The 16224-nt window shown below is 42.8% G+C and overlaps 1 protein-coding gene across 5 annotated transcripts in view; it reads left to right on the plus strand.

Annotated features, from left to right (window-relative positions):
• The first annotated feature begins 436 nt into the window (after nucleotides 1-436).
• Nucleotides 437-16224, plus strand: part of eif3c (eukaryotic translation initiation factor 3, subunit C) — a 29582-nt gene continuing 13794 nt past the window's right edge. For 2 of the 5 annotated variants that reach the window (XM_055930768.1, XM_055930766.1), the window contains exons 1-13: nucleotides 437-597; nucleotides 4590-4710; nucleotides 4799-4864; nucleotides 8936-9125; nucleotides 10548-10673; nucleotides 11239-11299; nucleotides 13014-13132; nucleotides 13390-13517; nucleotides 13856-14018; nucleotides 14410-14513; nucleotides 14860-15001; nucleotides 15603-15731; nucleotides 16062-16155. In XM_055930768.1, coding sequence (XP_055786743.1) covers nucleotides 4610-4710; nucleotides 4799-4864; nucleotides 8936-9125; nucleotides 10548-10673; nucleotides 11239-11299; nucleotides 13014-13132; nucleotides 13390-13517; nucleotides 13856-14018; nucleotides 14410-14513; nucleotides 14860-15001; nucleotides 15603-15731; nucleotides 16062-16155 — 1423 coding nt within the window. In that variant the 5' untranslated portion in view covers nucleotides 437-597; nucleotides 4590-4609. The remainder of the gene's footprint in view (nucleotides 598-4589; nucleotides 4711-4798; nucleotides 4865-8935; nucleotides 9126-10547; nucleotides 10674-11238; nucleotides 11300-13013; nucleotides 13133-13389; nucleotides 13518-13855; nucleotides 14019-14409; nucleotides 14514-14859; nucleotides 15002-15602; nucleotides 15732-16061; nucleotides 16156-16224) is intronic. The other 3 variants (XM_055930765.1, XM_055930767.1, XM_055930764.1) reach the window with 2 other exon arrangements.

The following is a 16224-nucleotide window of genomic DNA, read 5'->3' on the forward strand; positions in this document are numbered from 1 at the left end:
AGCTTCTATCTCAAGGCCATCAGACTGTTAAACAGCCATCACTAACACGGAGAGGCTGCTGCCTATATACAGACTTGAAATCATTGGCCACTTCGCTACACTCGCAATAACATCTGCTAACCATGTGTATGTGACCAATAACATTTGATTTGATTTAGAAGTGTTGGAGAGACTAAAGAAAGATTGGGAGGGTGTTGATCCATCTGATTTGTTTAAGAGACGTCTGGATACTGTGCATCAGGATTTTATGGCCTTTTACACAGATAATTAAAAAACAGTAAATTCGTTTATTGATTAGAACGTGATCAGATAGTCTAAAATATTTTGTTAACATTTAGTTCTCTCTGTCTCTGGCCCACACTCCAGTACAGTTGGTGGCGGTAATGCACCATAACGTTGGATGCCAACCGCCGATAAACCCCACTGAAGAAGAAGAGGAAGTGACGTCACGTCCCTTGAACCACGCTACCTCTTTCCTGAAGGCAGTGCGTGAATGTGGCTTTGCACTCGAGTGCTATACCTGTAAAATTGCAAAGGTGGAGTAGAAATCATTCCCAAGTGATCAGACACACAACAGAAGATTTTTCCTGGACATAGGTGAGGCCCTTGTAATGATTAGTTGGAGCTGTGTTTAATTTACAGTTGCTGGTAACGTTTTGTCTAGGCATGTCTGGGCCTAGTAGTAGTGCGTCAGCAGCACACTAGCTAGCGGGTCGTCGGTGTTGCCGCCTTGAAAAGGAAGCGTTCAATGTTTTTTTGATGTTGTTCGCTAGGTATTCCCTTTTAACGTTAACATTTCACAGTGCGAGGAATATGTGAAACCAATGGTTAGTTTACTTGCTAACTAGTTTCTGAATTAACTAATGGGCAGCCTTACTCCGCCAATAATGGATGATCGTGCCCAGAGCCATGTATTTATAGCCAGTTACAGATTCTTACACCCGATAATGTGATTTTTAACCAAATATGTGGTATCCATTGCTGCTGGGAGTTTGCCAATCCAAAACTTCGTCAGATATTTTTTTTCAACAAACCTAGTATTTTTCTCCTATCTTAGTTCCCGATTCGGCCAAACATTTTTTCTAAAATGTCCAGTTGCAGATGATACGTTGGAATTTAGAAAATGCTCCATTAAAACGAATGCTTTTCCCCATGAAGTAATCTAACAATATGTACACCGCCATATTGTCTATTTCAAATATAATCCAAAGATTCTCTATTGACAAGATATTCGAGTGATGGCTCTAACAATGGAAATCCCATTCTAGCCAATGAGAAAGCAGATACGTGTGATCAAGACCATCTCAATTTAAAAGTAGTGAATTTTCTTCATCGGCTGTTTTGATACCGACTCATAGGAATCCCCAACCAGTTGACTACTTTTAAAATGGTGGAAGCCCCCAATTGCCGTGTCCATTCTAAAATGGGTTATGTCGGTGAGTCCTCTCTCTACTGTTGTCATGATACCACATTTTTGACTAAGATACCAGGTTTAGAATCATGATACTCGATACCAAAACGGTACTCAATACAAAATTATATCATGGCAAAAAAGTATATGCGTATTAGCTAAAGTCACAGAATAACCACTGGGCTTCATTTTTTTAAACATTGAAAATGTTGATAACTGGTAGAACACATTTTTTTAAAAAACTAGTTTTATTTGTCACATACACATGGTTAGCAGATGTTAATGCGAGTGTAGCGAAATGCTTGTGCTTCTAGTTCCGACAATGCAGTAATAACCAACGAGTAATCTAACCTAACAATTCCACAACTACTACCTTATACACACAAGTGTAAAGGGATAAAGAATATGTACATAAAGATATATGAATGAGTGATGGTACAGAACGGCATAGGCAAGATGCAGTAGATGGTATAGAGTACAGTATATACATATGAGATGAGTAATGTAGCGTATATAAACATAGTGGCTAGTGATACATGTATTACATAAAGATGGCAAGATGCAATAGATGATATAGAGTACAGTATATACATATGAGATGAGTAATGTAGGGTATGTAAACATTATATTAAGTGGCATTGTTTAAAGTGGCTAGTGATACATTTTTACATAAATTTCCATCAATTCCCATTATTAAGGTGGCTGGAGTTGAGTCAGTATGTTGGCAGCGGCCACTAAATGTTAGTGGTGGCTGTTTAACAGTCTGATGGCCTTGAGATAGAATCTGTTTTTCAGTCTCTCGGTCCCAGCTTTGATGCGCCTGTACTGACCTACCTTCTGGATGGTGGCGGGGTGAACAGGCATTTGCTCGGGTGGTTGTTGTCCTTGATGATCTTAATTCTATACTGAACAGAAATATCAACGCAACAATTTTAGATTTTACTGAGTTACGATTAATAAAAGGAAATCGGATAATTAAAATAAATTTAATAGGCCCTAATCTATGGATTTTACATGACTGGGAATACAGACATGCATATGTTGGTCACAGATACCTTAAAAGGGGTAGGGGCGTGGACCAGAACCAGTCACAATCTAGTGTGACCAGCATTTGCCTCAAGCAGTGCGACACATCTCCTTTGCATAGAGTTGATTAGGTTGTTTATTGTTGCCTGTGGGATGTTCCACTCTTCAATGGCTGTGCGAAGTTGCTGGATATTGGCAGGAACTGGACCACGCTGTCGTAAATGCCGATCCAGAGCATCCCCAAACATGCCCAATGGATGGCATGTCTGGTGAGAATGCAGGCCATGGAAGAACTGGGATATTTTCAGCTTCCAGGAGTTGTGTACAGATCCTTGTGACATGGGGCCGTGCATTAACATGTTGAAACATGAGGTGATTGTGGCGGATGAATGGCACTAAAATGGCCCTCATGATCTTATCACGGCATTGCCATCAGTAAAATGCAATTGTGTTTGTTGTCCGTAGCTTATGCCTGCCCATACCATAACCTTAAAGCCACCATGGGGCACTCTGTTCACAAAGTTGACATCTGCAAACCACACGACGCCATACACGTCGTCTGCGATTGTGAGACTGGTTGGACGTACTGCCAAATTCACTCAAATGAAGTTTGAGGCGGCTTATGGTAGAGAAATTAACATTTAATTCTCTGGCAAAAGCTCTGATGGACATTTCTATTTTATTTCAGCTCATGAAACATGGGACTAACACTTTACATGTTGCGTTTATATTTTTGTTCACTGTATATTACATTTCTTCCAAAAAATAAAACACCATGTTAAATATCAGAAGAATACATACATTCTCCTTATGCAAAACTCTATCTGAGACTCGCAGCTCGCACTGTCAGCTGCATGCACAAGTAGCCTGGCTAGCTACTGCCCCCTAGAGAAAGATTCCGACAAATTACTGGACAGACTCAATCCTCCCAATTTGAATATGACGTCTGACACATTTGACAGAAGTACCGAAAGAAAGACACAAATCTAGTACCAAACCATTTTTCGTGTTCTAGTATCTGAAAAGTAGTGAAGGTTTTGTATACCGTGCAACACTAATCTCTGACAAGCATTATTCCTATGTAAAGTTACATTTTTCAAAGTTGCCGATATGCCAAGTGAGTCAACTTATATCATTGCATTCGTAACAACCTAATAATTATTAAACTTCTATTCAATCAAATAAGCCTCTCGTAACCAATTAGCAGTTCAATTTCTTGTTGGCCAAATTCGACACTCATTAACCTCCATTCTCTTCGTGGGCTTATTGTTGTGGACAGATTTTGGGCGGCTTAAAACCTCTCACTTCGCCTCTTCATCGTTCTCTCATTCATTGAGATGGGTGGGTCCACTCCAAAGTGCAGAATGTCATGATGACACTCGCCTGTCTTGATCTGTAAGACAATCTGTAGCTATGTATTTAGACTTGTCAAATGGGGTTTCTGCATCGATGCATTTACATGACACTACAACATTGTGTGTGGCAGCCATGTTAGCTCCCCATTAACCTAATGTAGCAGGCGTAAAAGAAACACCCGAAACTAAATGTCGAGAGGTTCTCTTCTGCACTGTTCAACCAATCCAGTAAATGTGGAGGAGGCGTTTTAATATGGAGTGTCGCCTTGTTTACGTCCAGAAGTCGCGTCACAGGCTCTTATTCCGGTTTTCAGGGGAAATGGAACCTCTGGTTGTTGGGGACTCGGCAGAGGCCAACTCCCAATTACATGGGGAATATTAATGTAAATACTATACAACTGAGTGTCTAGACTGAGCATTATGATGCATTTAAATGACACTATAACACTCTGAAGGAGCCAGTGTTAGCTAAATTGCTAACTAGCTATTAGTCTTGTGCCATGAGACAAACTTGAACATCTACTGGCCAGCAATCTAGCTAGCCAGCTGCATCATTTCAATAATGATGATGTGGGGGATTTCCACTTATTTTTCTGGTTCAACTGGTTCGTGTTAGCTTTCCAGTTGCATGTAGGCCTACATCTGACATGGAGTTTTTACAGATAAATACAGTATGTGGTCAGGGAAGTGGATTCTAGAATAGAGCAAAAACGAAAATGTTATCTGTAATTTCATGTTGCCCCTTCACACCAGATGTTTGAACCTCGTTGTAAGATATCATGATTCCACTTCCACAGGTTGACGGTGGCCTTCAGCAATGTCACGTTTCTTTGCCACCGGGTCCGACAGCGAGTCTGAATCCTCCTCGTCGGCGGACGAGATCACCCCTAAAGCGCCCGGAACAACTTTCACCAAGCAGTCAGTACTACTTTCTCTCGTCAAAACCTCAGTCACGCTAACGTTTGTTTCTACAGCTCTCTCACTTTTCCACATTTGGTCCCTGTAGGTCATTGCTACTTAGTGACGATGAGGAGGACACCAAGAGAGTGGTGCGCAGTGCCAAGGACAAGAGGTCGGGCATTTACTCTACTTCATGTTCCAAAGAACCATCTTAGCCTTGTCCCTGATCTAGTTGTGCTGTACAGCCAGCTCTTATGGTAGTTATTATGCCCTTTGGCTATCAACCATCATAGGAGTTGGCAATACAGCATAGGCATAACTAGGGTTGCAAAGGGTCGGAAACTTTCTTGGAAATTTTCCATGGGAAGTTTAGCCTGGGAATTTTGTTTCAATTCATCAAAAAAGTTAGCTTCTAACAGTGATCCTTTTTTTGTGGGATATACAAGGCATTTCTTGGTCTTGTGGCGCAATTTTTTTAAACTATCCCCAATTCAATGGAACTGCAACCCTCTGCATGCACAGTGCATTCTTCCATTGTATTTATTTCACCTTATTTAACCATGTAGACCAGTTGAGAACAAGTTCTCATTTACAACTGCGACCTGGCCAAGATAAAGCAAAGCAGTGCGGCAAAAACAACAGCACAGAGTTACACATGGAATAAACAAACGTGCAATCAATAACACAGTAGGAAGAATCTATGTACAGTGTGTGCAGATGTAGTAAGATTAGGGAGGTAAGGCATAAATAGGCCATAGATGTGGAATAATTACAATTTAGCATTAACACTGGAGTGATAGATGTGCAGATGATGATGTTCAAGTAGAGATACTGGGGTGCAAAAAAAATATTGGGATGTGCAGTGTAATCTTCCATCATATGTACAGCTGATTCTCAAGATCTTGCACACAAATGAGATGCTATTGAGCCCACACTGCTACACTGTCTGAGCCAAGGACCACATGCTTTCTGGTAAGTTTTGATTACAATACTGGGTGGGGTGAATATATTTTATATGACATACATGATTGTTTTTGTGAACTAGTAAATGGAAGCCTACAGCAAAGTGTTTAAATAATTTCTTACTTGTTAACCATTTCTGCTAGTTAGTTTTTGCTACCATGTGGGTTTTAGCTTGCTTGAGCCGGTTAACTGAGGAGTGTTAATTCTCCTGTTTCCATACATGTTTAATTTTAAAACGTTTATCTTACAAAGAAGTAATTTAATCTATCTCCGTAAATATTTTTCTGTACATGGAATTGTATTTGGATTATTTTGCTAATTATTTTTCTAATCTTTACAGGAAAATGCCACGGGCACAATCAGATAAAATTTGATTTGATGTTTGGAGACATTTCACTGCAGCTAATGTAGAATGAAAAGCTGTGTACATTTGCAAATACTGTGCCAAATCATATGTGAAGAATGTAACAAAGATGCAGAATCATCTGGCCAAGTGCATAAAGTTCCCTTAGCGCTCACAACAAGCAACTTCTGACAAAAGTCTCTCTACTTCTATTCGAGGTGAAAATTATGAATCAAGACACCTTATCGATAGCCAACAGCTCATGGTCCTACTGGAATCAGATGGGTTTTTTGACTCAATGGAGGAACGTAGTCAGAGAAATGCTGATGAATGTCTTGCTCGAGCTGTGTATGCAACTGGTTCACCTCTGATGCTCACAGGCCATGTGTATTAGAAGAGATTTGTGAATGTTCTTCGCCCAGCATACACCCCTCCAACCAGACGCTTTATCTACTCATTTGCTGGATGCAGAGTTCAAGTGGTCAAGCAAATCATAGAGAAAGCAGACTGTATTGCAATCATCAGTTATGGGTGGTTGAATGTTCGTGGGCAAGGAATAATTAACTACATCTCCACCCCTCAACCAGTATTCTACACAGGCACAGACACAAGGGACAACAGACACACCGGTCTCTACATTGCAGATGAGATGAAGGCAGTCCTCAATGAACTTGGACCACAGAAGGTATTTGCACTGGTGACAGACAAAGCTGCGAACATGGAGGCTGCTTGGTCTAAAGTGGAGGAGTCCTACCTTCACGTCACACCCATTGGCTGTGCTGCTCATGCATTGAATCATCATGGCACCAAAAACAATGGATACACTCTACAAGAGAGCCAAGGAAATGGTTAGGTATTTGAAGGGTCATCAAGTTATAGCAGCAATCAACCTCACCAAGCAAAGTGAGAAGAATAAGAGCACCACATTGAAGCTACCCAGCAACTACTGTTGGGGTGGGTGTTGTCATTATCATGTTTGACAGTCTCCTGGAGGGGCAGGAGTCTCCAAGAAATGGCCATATCACAGTCTGCCGATATGGACAGCCCCATCAAGAGGATCCTCCTGGATGATGTATTTTGGGAGAGAGTGATAAGCAGCCTGAAACCTATAGCAGTAGCCATTGCAAAGATTGAGGGAGACGATGCTGTTCTGTCTGTCTGTTCAGACTCTGATTGCTGATGTAAGAAAATAAATCTGTACTGCCCTGCACACTTCACTGTTGCTCCCAGCAGAGGAAACTGCAGTTCTGACGTGCATCAAAAAGAGCAAAGACTTCTGCCTGATGGCCGCAGTGTACAGGTTGGTCCCCAAGTATGCTGGCAAGAGCGTCCCGTCTAGTGCAGAGATCAACACGGTCTATGGTGTCATCACTACTGTGTCTCGCCTCCTTGGCCTGGATGAGGGCGAGGTTCTTGGCAGTCGAAGCAAGGGCTTTAGGATGGAGATGCAATATGGATAGTGGTTGTGCTAACATATCTGGAAGGAACTTTGTGGATCTGAGGCTCTTTCCCCTGTTGCCTCATCATCCTCCAAATTTCACCAACATTAGCCACCTCAGAGCGCAACTGGTCCTTGTTTGGGAACACACACACCAAAGCACGCAACAGGCTGACCAATACAAGGGTTGAAAAATCGGTGGCCATCCGGGCAAATTTGAGGCTTTTTATGCCTGGCAACGAGCCATCAACAAGGTTGGAAAGTGACCGTGACGATGAGCCCTCAGTCTGATGTTCGAGGTGGACATTGAGGAGAAGACATGGAAGCCTGAGATGAAGACAACCAAATCTTTAGTTTCTAGACTATCATTTTACAGATGTTAAATGTTTTTGAGACATGCGATGCATCATTCAATATTCCCTTTTGTTGTTCAGTGAAATCCTCCCATGTGAAGAGTCAACTCATTTAATTAAAGTTCAATTCATAACTAAATTTATTATTTTTTTCCCTAATGGATGGATTTAATCATTTGCAATTGTCTACTTATAAGGTAAAAGGTTTCTGTCTCCATGTGATATGGTAAATATATCCAATGCAAAAAAACATCTACATTTAAATGGTATTAATATTATTTTGCATATTCCCGTTAATTCCCACGGAAAGTTTCCACCTCTGAATATTCCCCAAATGTGCAACCCTGGCATAACTGATCTGGGACCAGGCTACCACCCATAGGACTTGGCTGTACAGCATAAACATACAGTACCAGTCAAACGTTTGGACACCTACTCATTCCAGGGTTTTGCTTTATTTTTACCGTTTTCTACATTGTAGAATAATGAAATAACTCGCATGGAATCATGTAACGAAAAAAGTATTGAACGAACCCAAATGTTTTATATTTGAGATGCTTCAAAGTAGCCACCCTTTGCCTTGATGACAGCTTTGCGCACACTTGGCATTCTCTCAACCAGCTTCATGAGGTAGTCACCTGGAATGCATTTCAATTAACTGGTGTGCCTTGTTAAAAGTTAATTTGTGGCATTTCTTAACGTGTTTGTGCCAGTCAGTTGTGTCGTGACATGGTAGGGGTGGTATACAGAAGATTGCCCTATTTGGTATAATCCCGAGTACATCTTATGGCAAGAACAGCTCAACTAAGCAAAGAGAAACGACAGTCTATCATTACTTTAAGACATGAAGGTCAGTCAATGCGGAAGATTTCAAGACCTTTGATTTATTTAGAATTCAAGGCACACTTAATTAGCATGGCTACCACAGCATTCTGCAGCGATATCCCATCTGGTTTGCGCTTAGTCCCATTATCTGGTGTATTTAGTATTGTTCTATAATATAGTAAAAAAATAAAAACCCTTGAATGAGTAGGTGTGTCGTAACTTTTGACTGGTACTGTATCTGGGACCAGACTAGTGTCTCTTGACTGGACTGCCTCAGACAGTATGTGTTAGTATGCCATCTAACCAATTCTTATATCCCAGGTTTGAGGAGCTGACGAACCTGATCAAGACGATCCGCAACGCCATGAAGATCCGAGACATGTCCAAGTGTCTGGAGGAGTTTGAGCAGCTATGTCGAGCGTTCCTCAAAAGCAAGACTATAGTGGACAAGGAAGGGGTGCCCCCCTTCTACATCCGTCTTCTGGCTGACCTGGAAGACTATTTGAATCAGGTAAACCTCCGCAGTTCACACTTCTTCTGCATGTGAAACTGCTCGAATGTCAGCCTGTGACAGCTTGGGACTATCAGGTTCTAGCGAAAAGTATATTTCTGAGATATTGAACATCAGTTTTCAGATCTCAGAATTGTTTGGTAGTGGATTTCTTTCATAACCCATGTAAGGGTCTCGCCTTAATGGTACCTAAAGTGCAGAGTATCAAAATCCTGAGACATTTTGTAAATCTGTTTTTTGGGGGGAGGGGTGCAACTAGGGCTGTGGCGGTCACAAAGTTGTCAGCCGGTGATTGTCAAGCAAATACAGTTGAAATAGTCTGAAGTTTACATATACATTTAAACTCAGTGTTTCACAATTCCTGACATTTAATCCTGGTAAAAATTCCCTGTTTTAGGTCAGTAACTTTTTTACTGATGTCTTGATGTTGCTTCAATATATCTACACAATTTTCTTTCCTCATGGTGCCATCTATTTTGAGAAGTGCAACAGTCCCTCCTGCAGCAAAGCATCCCCGCATGTTGCTGCCAACCCCGTGCTTCACGGTTGGGATGGTGTTCTTTGGCTTACAAGCCTCCCCCTTTTTCCTCCAAACATAACTCGGTAGCTCAGTCATTATGGCCAAACAGTTCTATTTTTGTTTCATTAGACCAGAGGACATTTCTCCAAAAAGTAGGATCTTTCTCCCCATGTGCAGTTGCAAACTGTAGTCTGGCTTTTTTCTGGCGGTTTTGGAGCTGTGGCTTCTTCCTTGCTGAGTTGCCTTTCAGGTTATGTCAATATGGGACTCGTTTTACTGTGGATATAGATACTTTTGTACCCGTTTCCGCCAGAGCTTGGAGAAGCCTAATTACCGCGACTAAACGGTCACGTGGAATTTGACTGCCTTCATGACTCGTAACTTTTTGTTGTTGTTGCTTGCCAGCCATTATTGCGGACTAGCCTAGATCACGGTTTCCCAAACTTGTTCATGTGGCCCACCACGGATGCGCATTTTGGCTTTTGCTCTAGCACTGCACAGCTGATTCAAATAACCAACTCAAGATTTGATTATTTGAATCCATTGTGTAGTGCTAGTAGGAACAAACCAAATGTAGACCCACGGGGGGGTCCATCTGTATTTGTTCTGGCTTGTAATTGGTTCGCACATCGACCCTTATGGTGTCAAGTTCAAATGTTGTATTTGTATGAAAAACCAACTAAAGATCAATTATGTTACTAACACATTTGACAAATATTTCAGAGAGAACCTTTTAGTCCCAGGGTCTTGATCTATTGATGTGAGGTTATCCAAACTATGAAAAATGAAAAAAATATGCACATATGTTATCGATCATTAAGTAATGACCGGAACGCTGTGATTTATGGAGACACACTCTTAACACTATCCCTAAAGACATGATGTTTCTCGTTTCCCTACAGCTTTGGGAGGACAAAGAAGGCAAGAAGAAGATGAACAAGAACAACGCCAAAGCCCTCAGCACCCTGCGGCAGAAGATCCGCAAGTACAACAGGGATTACGAGACGGAAATCACCAGCTATAAGGAGGTGAGGCTTTTCACTACAACACAGGATGGTAGATTCTTAAGAAGCTGTTTAAATACAAACAGGGCATGTAACACTTACCAATAAGGAACGCACATATGAAGCTACGTTGAAGAATCTAGATATTCATTATGGCACCATTTCTTTTTGAGCATTCAGTCCCTTCAGAAACTATTCACACCACTTGATCTCTTCCATTTTGTATTACAGCCTGAAGTAAAATTGTATTAAATTGAGATTTTGTCACTGGACTATACACAATACCCCATAATATCAGTTGTGTTTTTTGAAAATGTTTCAAATGAATGAAAAGCGGTTATGTCTTGAGTCATTAATGCAACAACATTCTAGTACATTTATAAACTGGATTGTGTTTCCGAATTATATCAGTTTTTCAGAATTTTTTTCATCGTTGTTGCGTACAGCTGATTTGATACAGTTCCGCTAGCGGAACGTGTGTCCTAGAAAGGTTAACATGCATGAACCCACAGCTTTTACGGTTGCAGAAGTCAGCAAATGCCTGGGGACACAGGGCCTAGTCACAAATACTTTTCTCCCTCTCATTCAGAACCCAATGGCGTCAGCGGATGAGGAGGAGGAGGAGGAGGAGAAATATGAGGCTGACTCAGGTGAGTTTCCCACCACACCTTTTCAATACACCTCGAGCTATGCCTACAGTAAATGCCAGTAATGGAAGACTCAAGTCTGCTTTTGTTAAAGCCAGAATCGACCATAGGGCATGAGACTACCTCCTGTTTCGGTATAATGAGGCAGCTTGATGTACTAGTACACCCCCTGGACAGAGCACAACTCTATTGCAAGGCGTCGCCATGCTTCTTTTCAGCTAGCCGGAGTCGGCTAGGCGACTTGAATAAGTGTGCTTACATACTCCCTTAACCGGAGTCGGCTAGGCGACCTGAATAAGTGTGCTTACATACTCCCTTAACCGGAGTCGGCTAGGCGACCTGAATAAGTGTGCTTACATACTCCCTTGACCGGAGTCGGCTAGGCGACCTGAATAAGTGTGCTTACATACTCCCTTGACCGGAGTCGGCTAGGCGACTTGAATAAGTGTGCTTACATACTCCCTTAACCGGAGTCGGCTAGGCGACCTGAATAAGTGTGCTTACATACTCCCTTGACCGGAGTCGGCTAGGCGACCTGAATAAGTGTGCTTACATACTCCCTTAACCGGAGTCGGCTAGGCGACCTGAATAAGTGTGCTTACATACTCCCTTAACCGGAGTCGGCTAGGCGACCTGAATAAGTGTGCTTACATACTCCCTTAACCGGAGTCGGCTAGGCGACTTGAATAAGTGTGCTTACATACTCCCTTAACCGGAGTCGGCTAGGTGACTTGAATAAGTGTGCTTACATACTCCCTTAACCGGAGTCGGCTAGGTGACTTGAATAAGTGTGCTTACATACTCCCTTAACCGGAGTCGGCTAGGTGACTTGAATAAGTGTGCTTACATACTCCCTTAACCGGAGTCGGCTAGGTGACTTGAATAAGTGTGCTTACATACTCCCTTAACCGGAGTCGGCTAGGTGACTTGAATAAGTGTGCTTACATACTCCCTTAACCGGAGTCGGCTAGGCGACTTGAATAAGTGTGCTTACATACTCCCTTAACCGGAGTCGGCTAGGCGACCTGAATAAGTGTGCTTACATACTCCCTTAACCGGAGTCGGCTAGGCGACCTGAATAAGTGTGCTTACATACTCCCTTAAGACATTCTCTTGAGAAACGAGAAAAAAGCTGACATAGTACTGTGTCCATTTAGAGAAGTTGTAGCCAGTATACATTTCCTCAAGAAATCTCATTTCATTTTGACGTTTTTGCTGAGGAGATCTTAGTCGCACAATTTTACATCCAACTAAGATGTTTGTTGCAGTATTTCTCAATGAAAATAATGTGCATTAAAACGAGTCGTCTCTCATTGAATGACAAAGTCTTTACTGAAGACTCCCTACTGTTGACCAATCACTGACGAAGGGGCGTAAACTTGGGCTACCGACTTCACCTTGCCTCAAGGGAAAATGTGTGACCAAATAACTTAAACCCTTACCGGTATCCAAAACAAACGTCACAAAATGTTGTCATAATATATGCACGCTTCCGAACTGTTTTGGCTGAGAAGCATGCGGACTACTTTACCCCAAATCATTTCCTTAATGCTGATTGACAAGCAGAGAGCCATTGGGCCCATTTTTAGAGTGGTATGATTTGACTAGGGATCAAATCCCCAACTTTACAATCGCAGTGCACCATTGATACATGAATTCTATGGACTAGCCACTGTTTTAGCTGCAGTTTTCTTTCTAACCAACTTGGTGTCTGTAGGGTCGTCGTCAGATAGCGACGAAGTGCCGGGAGTTGCCAAGAGCTTCCTGAAGAAGAAACCGGCTGCCGAGGTGGCAGCGCCTCCGCCGGACCCCAGCAAGTTCCTGAAGGCAGCGGCGGTAAGAGGACGATGCCCGCAGTGGCTCTATTGCAGTGCGCAGTTATTGGCAAGCACACTCACTTGAAAATTCCCCAAAATTGAGTGTGGTAAGCCAGAAATGTGACATTTCTCTGTTTTGGCTGAGGGGCTGCCGAAACATAAAGCACTAGCATTCTCCCTACCAAGCCCTCTCCCGCCGACAGTCAATCTTTGTTATTGTCCACCATTTCATCTAACTTGTGTGTGTGTAATGACCGTGTACATTGTCTTCAACAGGACAAGGAGGCTTCCAGCAGCAGTGATGAGGATGACGAGGACTGGGACTCGGACACCGCGGAAAGTGGCAGTGGTAGTGAGGACGAAGAGGGCAAGAATGCCTCCATGGCCCAAATCTTCCTGAAGAAGTCAGTCCCTTTCCCTGTTCTTTTCACGACAACATCCTTTGTACCTCACGCGTTAGACTCAATCCACTGCCTGTGTAACTGAACATTGCTCTAATTCTAAACATCCTGCCTCTTGCTTTCATTCAGTAGCTCTCCCTCTATGTAAAACTATGCTCTGGAGTAGGGGTCAGCAACGGGTGGTATGCGGGCCATATTCAGGCCCGTGATTTCTGTTCTGGGAAGAAATCAGCCGACAACGGGATCTAGTTGCCTACCGCTGCTCTAGAGACGCTTGTCTCTAAAAGGTTTTAGACACTGTCTGACTAATGTATTTACAACACCCCATTCTGTCTCGCCAGGCCCGGTAGTGAGGCAGAGCGACACACCAGCGAGAAGAAAAAGGAGGATAGGAAGAAGAGACACCGGCGGAAGGAGCGCCTGGAGGAAGAGGCAGAGGAAGAGGCCCAAGAGGAGGGTGAAGGCGAATGGGAGAAGGTGAAGGGAGGCGTGCCCCTTGTCAAGGTGGGTGATCAAGTCGTGGCATGACAATACAAAGAGTATCCTCACTGTATATATGGTTTGTATTCATTAGGCACCAAATGTAAGAAAACTGATTGAAACGGAGAGCGACCACTTGGACTTTACAAACGCTAATTTTCATTTTCCATTGCGAAATGTTCGAAAGCATTTTCTGTTGCGTGCCCAAATGAACATGACCCTAGACTTGGGCCCAGAGGCATAATGCTTCTGAGTAGAAGTGCTGTTAATCTAGGATCAGGTCTGTAGATTGTAATGAATAGACAGAGGGGACCTGATCCTAGATTAGCACTCCTACTCTGAGACACTTTTTTTTTTATACAGACCCAAACCTGCCAGAGGATGTGTGTTGTGTGCTAATTGCTTCTCCCGGCAGGAGAAGCTTCAGATGTTTGCCAAGGGAACAGAGATCAACACAACAGTTGTGGTGAAGAAACTCAATGAGATCCTGCAGGCCCGTGGAAAGAAGGGAACAGACAGGTACAACTCATTTGACCACATTTACATATGCTCTGTCCCAAAATTAGCCCCTAGTCACTTCTCGTTGGCCCTTCGTAGATCTAAATTCCAGGCTGATGGACACAATATGGTATCGGTTCTTCCTAAGGCTAGACACTGTTTTTTTAGCCTTTCACTGATATAGCACTTTGTCTACAAGGGGACATCCCGTAGGGTTTGGGGGTTTCTTTTGCGACCAGACAAAAAAAATGGACTAAAAGCCATAACAGATATGACACCAACGCCTGAAAAGACTCAAAACTAACCCAACGCTGTTCCTACACCCCCTGTTCTGTGTACCACCACGTCTACCTTCTGCTCTGTTCAGAGCGGCCCAGATTGAACTCCTCCACGCTCTGGCCAACATCTCCAACGAGAACAACCTGGGCGAGGGCATCCTGGTCAAGATCAAGTTCAACATCATCGCCTCCCTGTACGACTACAACCCCAACCTGGCCGCCTTCATGAAGGTCAGATGCACTGCCGTTAAACGATCGTTTGTTAAATGACTTATTGCCAAATGCCAAAACCTTCCTGTTTTTAGTACCACCCACCTGCCTCCTCCACGGATGTATGGCTATGCTAACGGGACAGAAAGACTTTTCGTCATGTCTTATGGGGTTGAGCCTCCTAATTCAGCCACCTCTATGAAAGGATTCCTCATTTGGAGAGATAGAAAAAACTACATTTTCTGAGAATCCTGCAATAATGGCTATTCTGTCCCTTTTTAATATTCCCGCAATAGTAGTTGGGGTTAAAGGGGTAGAACTTGAACTTATCGGACAAGTTCAAGTTGTACTTAGCCCATTTTTAGAAATGTCTTCTCAGAATCGCAATTCACAGTGCCTTGCAAAAGTATTTAACCCCCATGGCATTTTTCCTATTTTGTTGCATTACAAGCCACTGTATTCACGAAGTACATTAACAAGGAATTTGTTCTGGCAAAATGGTGCTGACGGCCATAAACTCCCATGTACAGCCCGGATTCTCCTGTATTTGTCCCTGAGCGTGACCCCAATTCCCGCTAATCTTCTCATCTCCTCTACCTGTTCCGCACAACCCCTCCCCCAGGCGGACATGTGGAAGACGTGTCTGGACTGCATTGACGAGCTGCTGGACATCCTCTTCAACAACAACAACATATTTATCGGCGAGAACATTGCAGAGGACAGTGAGAACCTGGCCATAGCCGACGCTCAGGTAATTCTCAAACTCTTAGGTTGATTGAATTTCTTAGAGAATTATTGATTGGTTGGTTACATTTATTTGAACTACTCCAAACAAGAAGTTCCCTCACAGGAAATTAAAGCTCTAATATAATTTAAACATAAATAAATATGTAAACAATCAAGAACAAGCAGTATGTACATTAGAAAAACCTTTCAAATATAACAAGCTTTTATTTATTTCCATGTTGGTCCTTTTGGCAAGAATAGGCAGGCATGGCACGACTGACAATACACTTCATGTGATAGGCTACAGTTTTGAAGTGGATTGTCCAACTAAAGTCCGTTTTTCTAACTTCCTCAGCCATTCAGGGTGCGCGGCTGCATTCTGACCTTGGTGGAGAGGATGGATGAGGAATTCACCAAGATCATGCAGAACACTGACCCCCACTCTCAAGGTGAGGCCCATTTTGGATCCACACCCCCCCTTTTCACATTATAGAGGTCACTTGTGCGTTTGTCAAGGA

This window comes from Salvelinus fontinalis, chromosome 8 (genome assembly GCF_029448725.1).
Source record: "Salvelinus fontinalis isolate EN_2023a chromosome 8, ASM2944872v1, whole genome shotgun sequence".
NCBI classification, from domain to species: Eukaryota; Metazoa; Chordata; class Actinopteri; order Salmoniformes; family Salmonidae; genus Salvelinus; species Salvelinus fontinalis.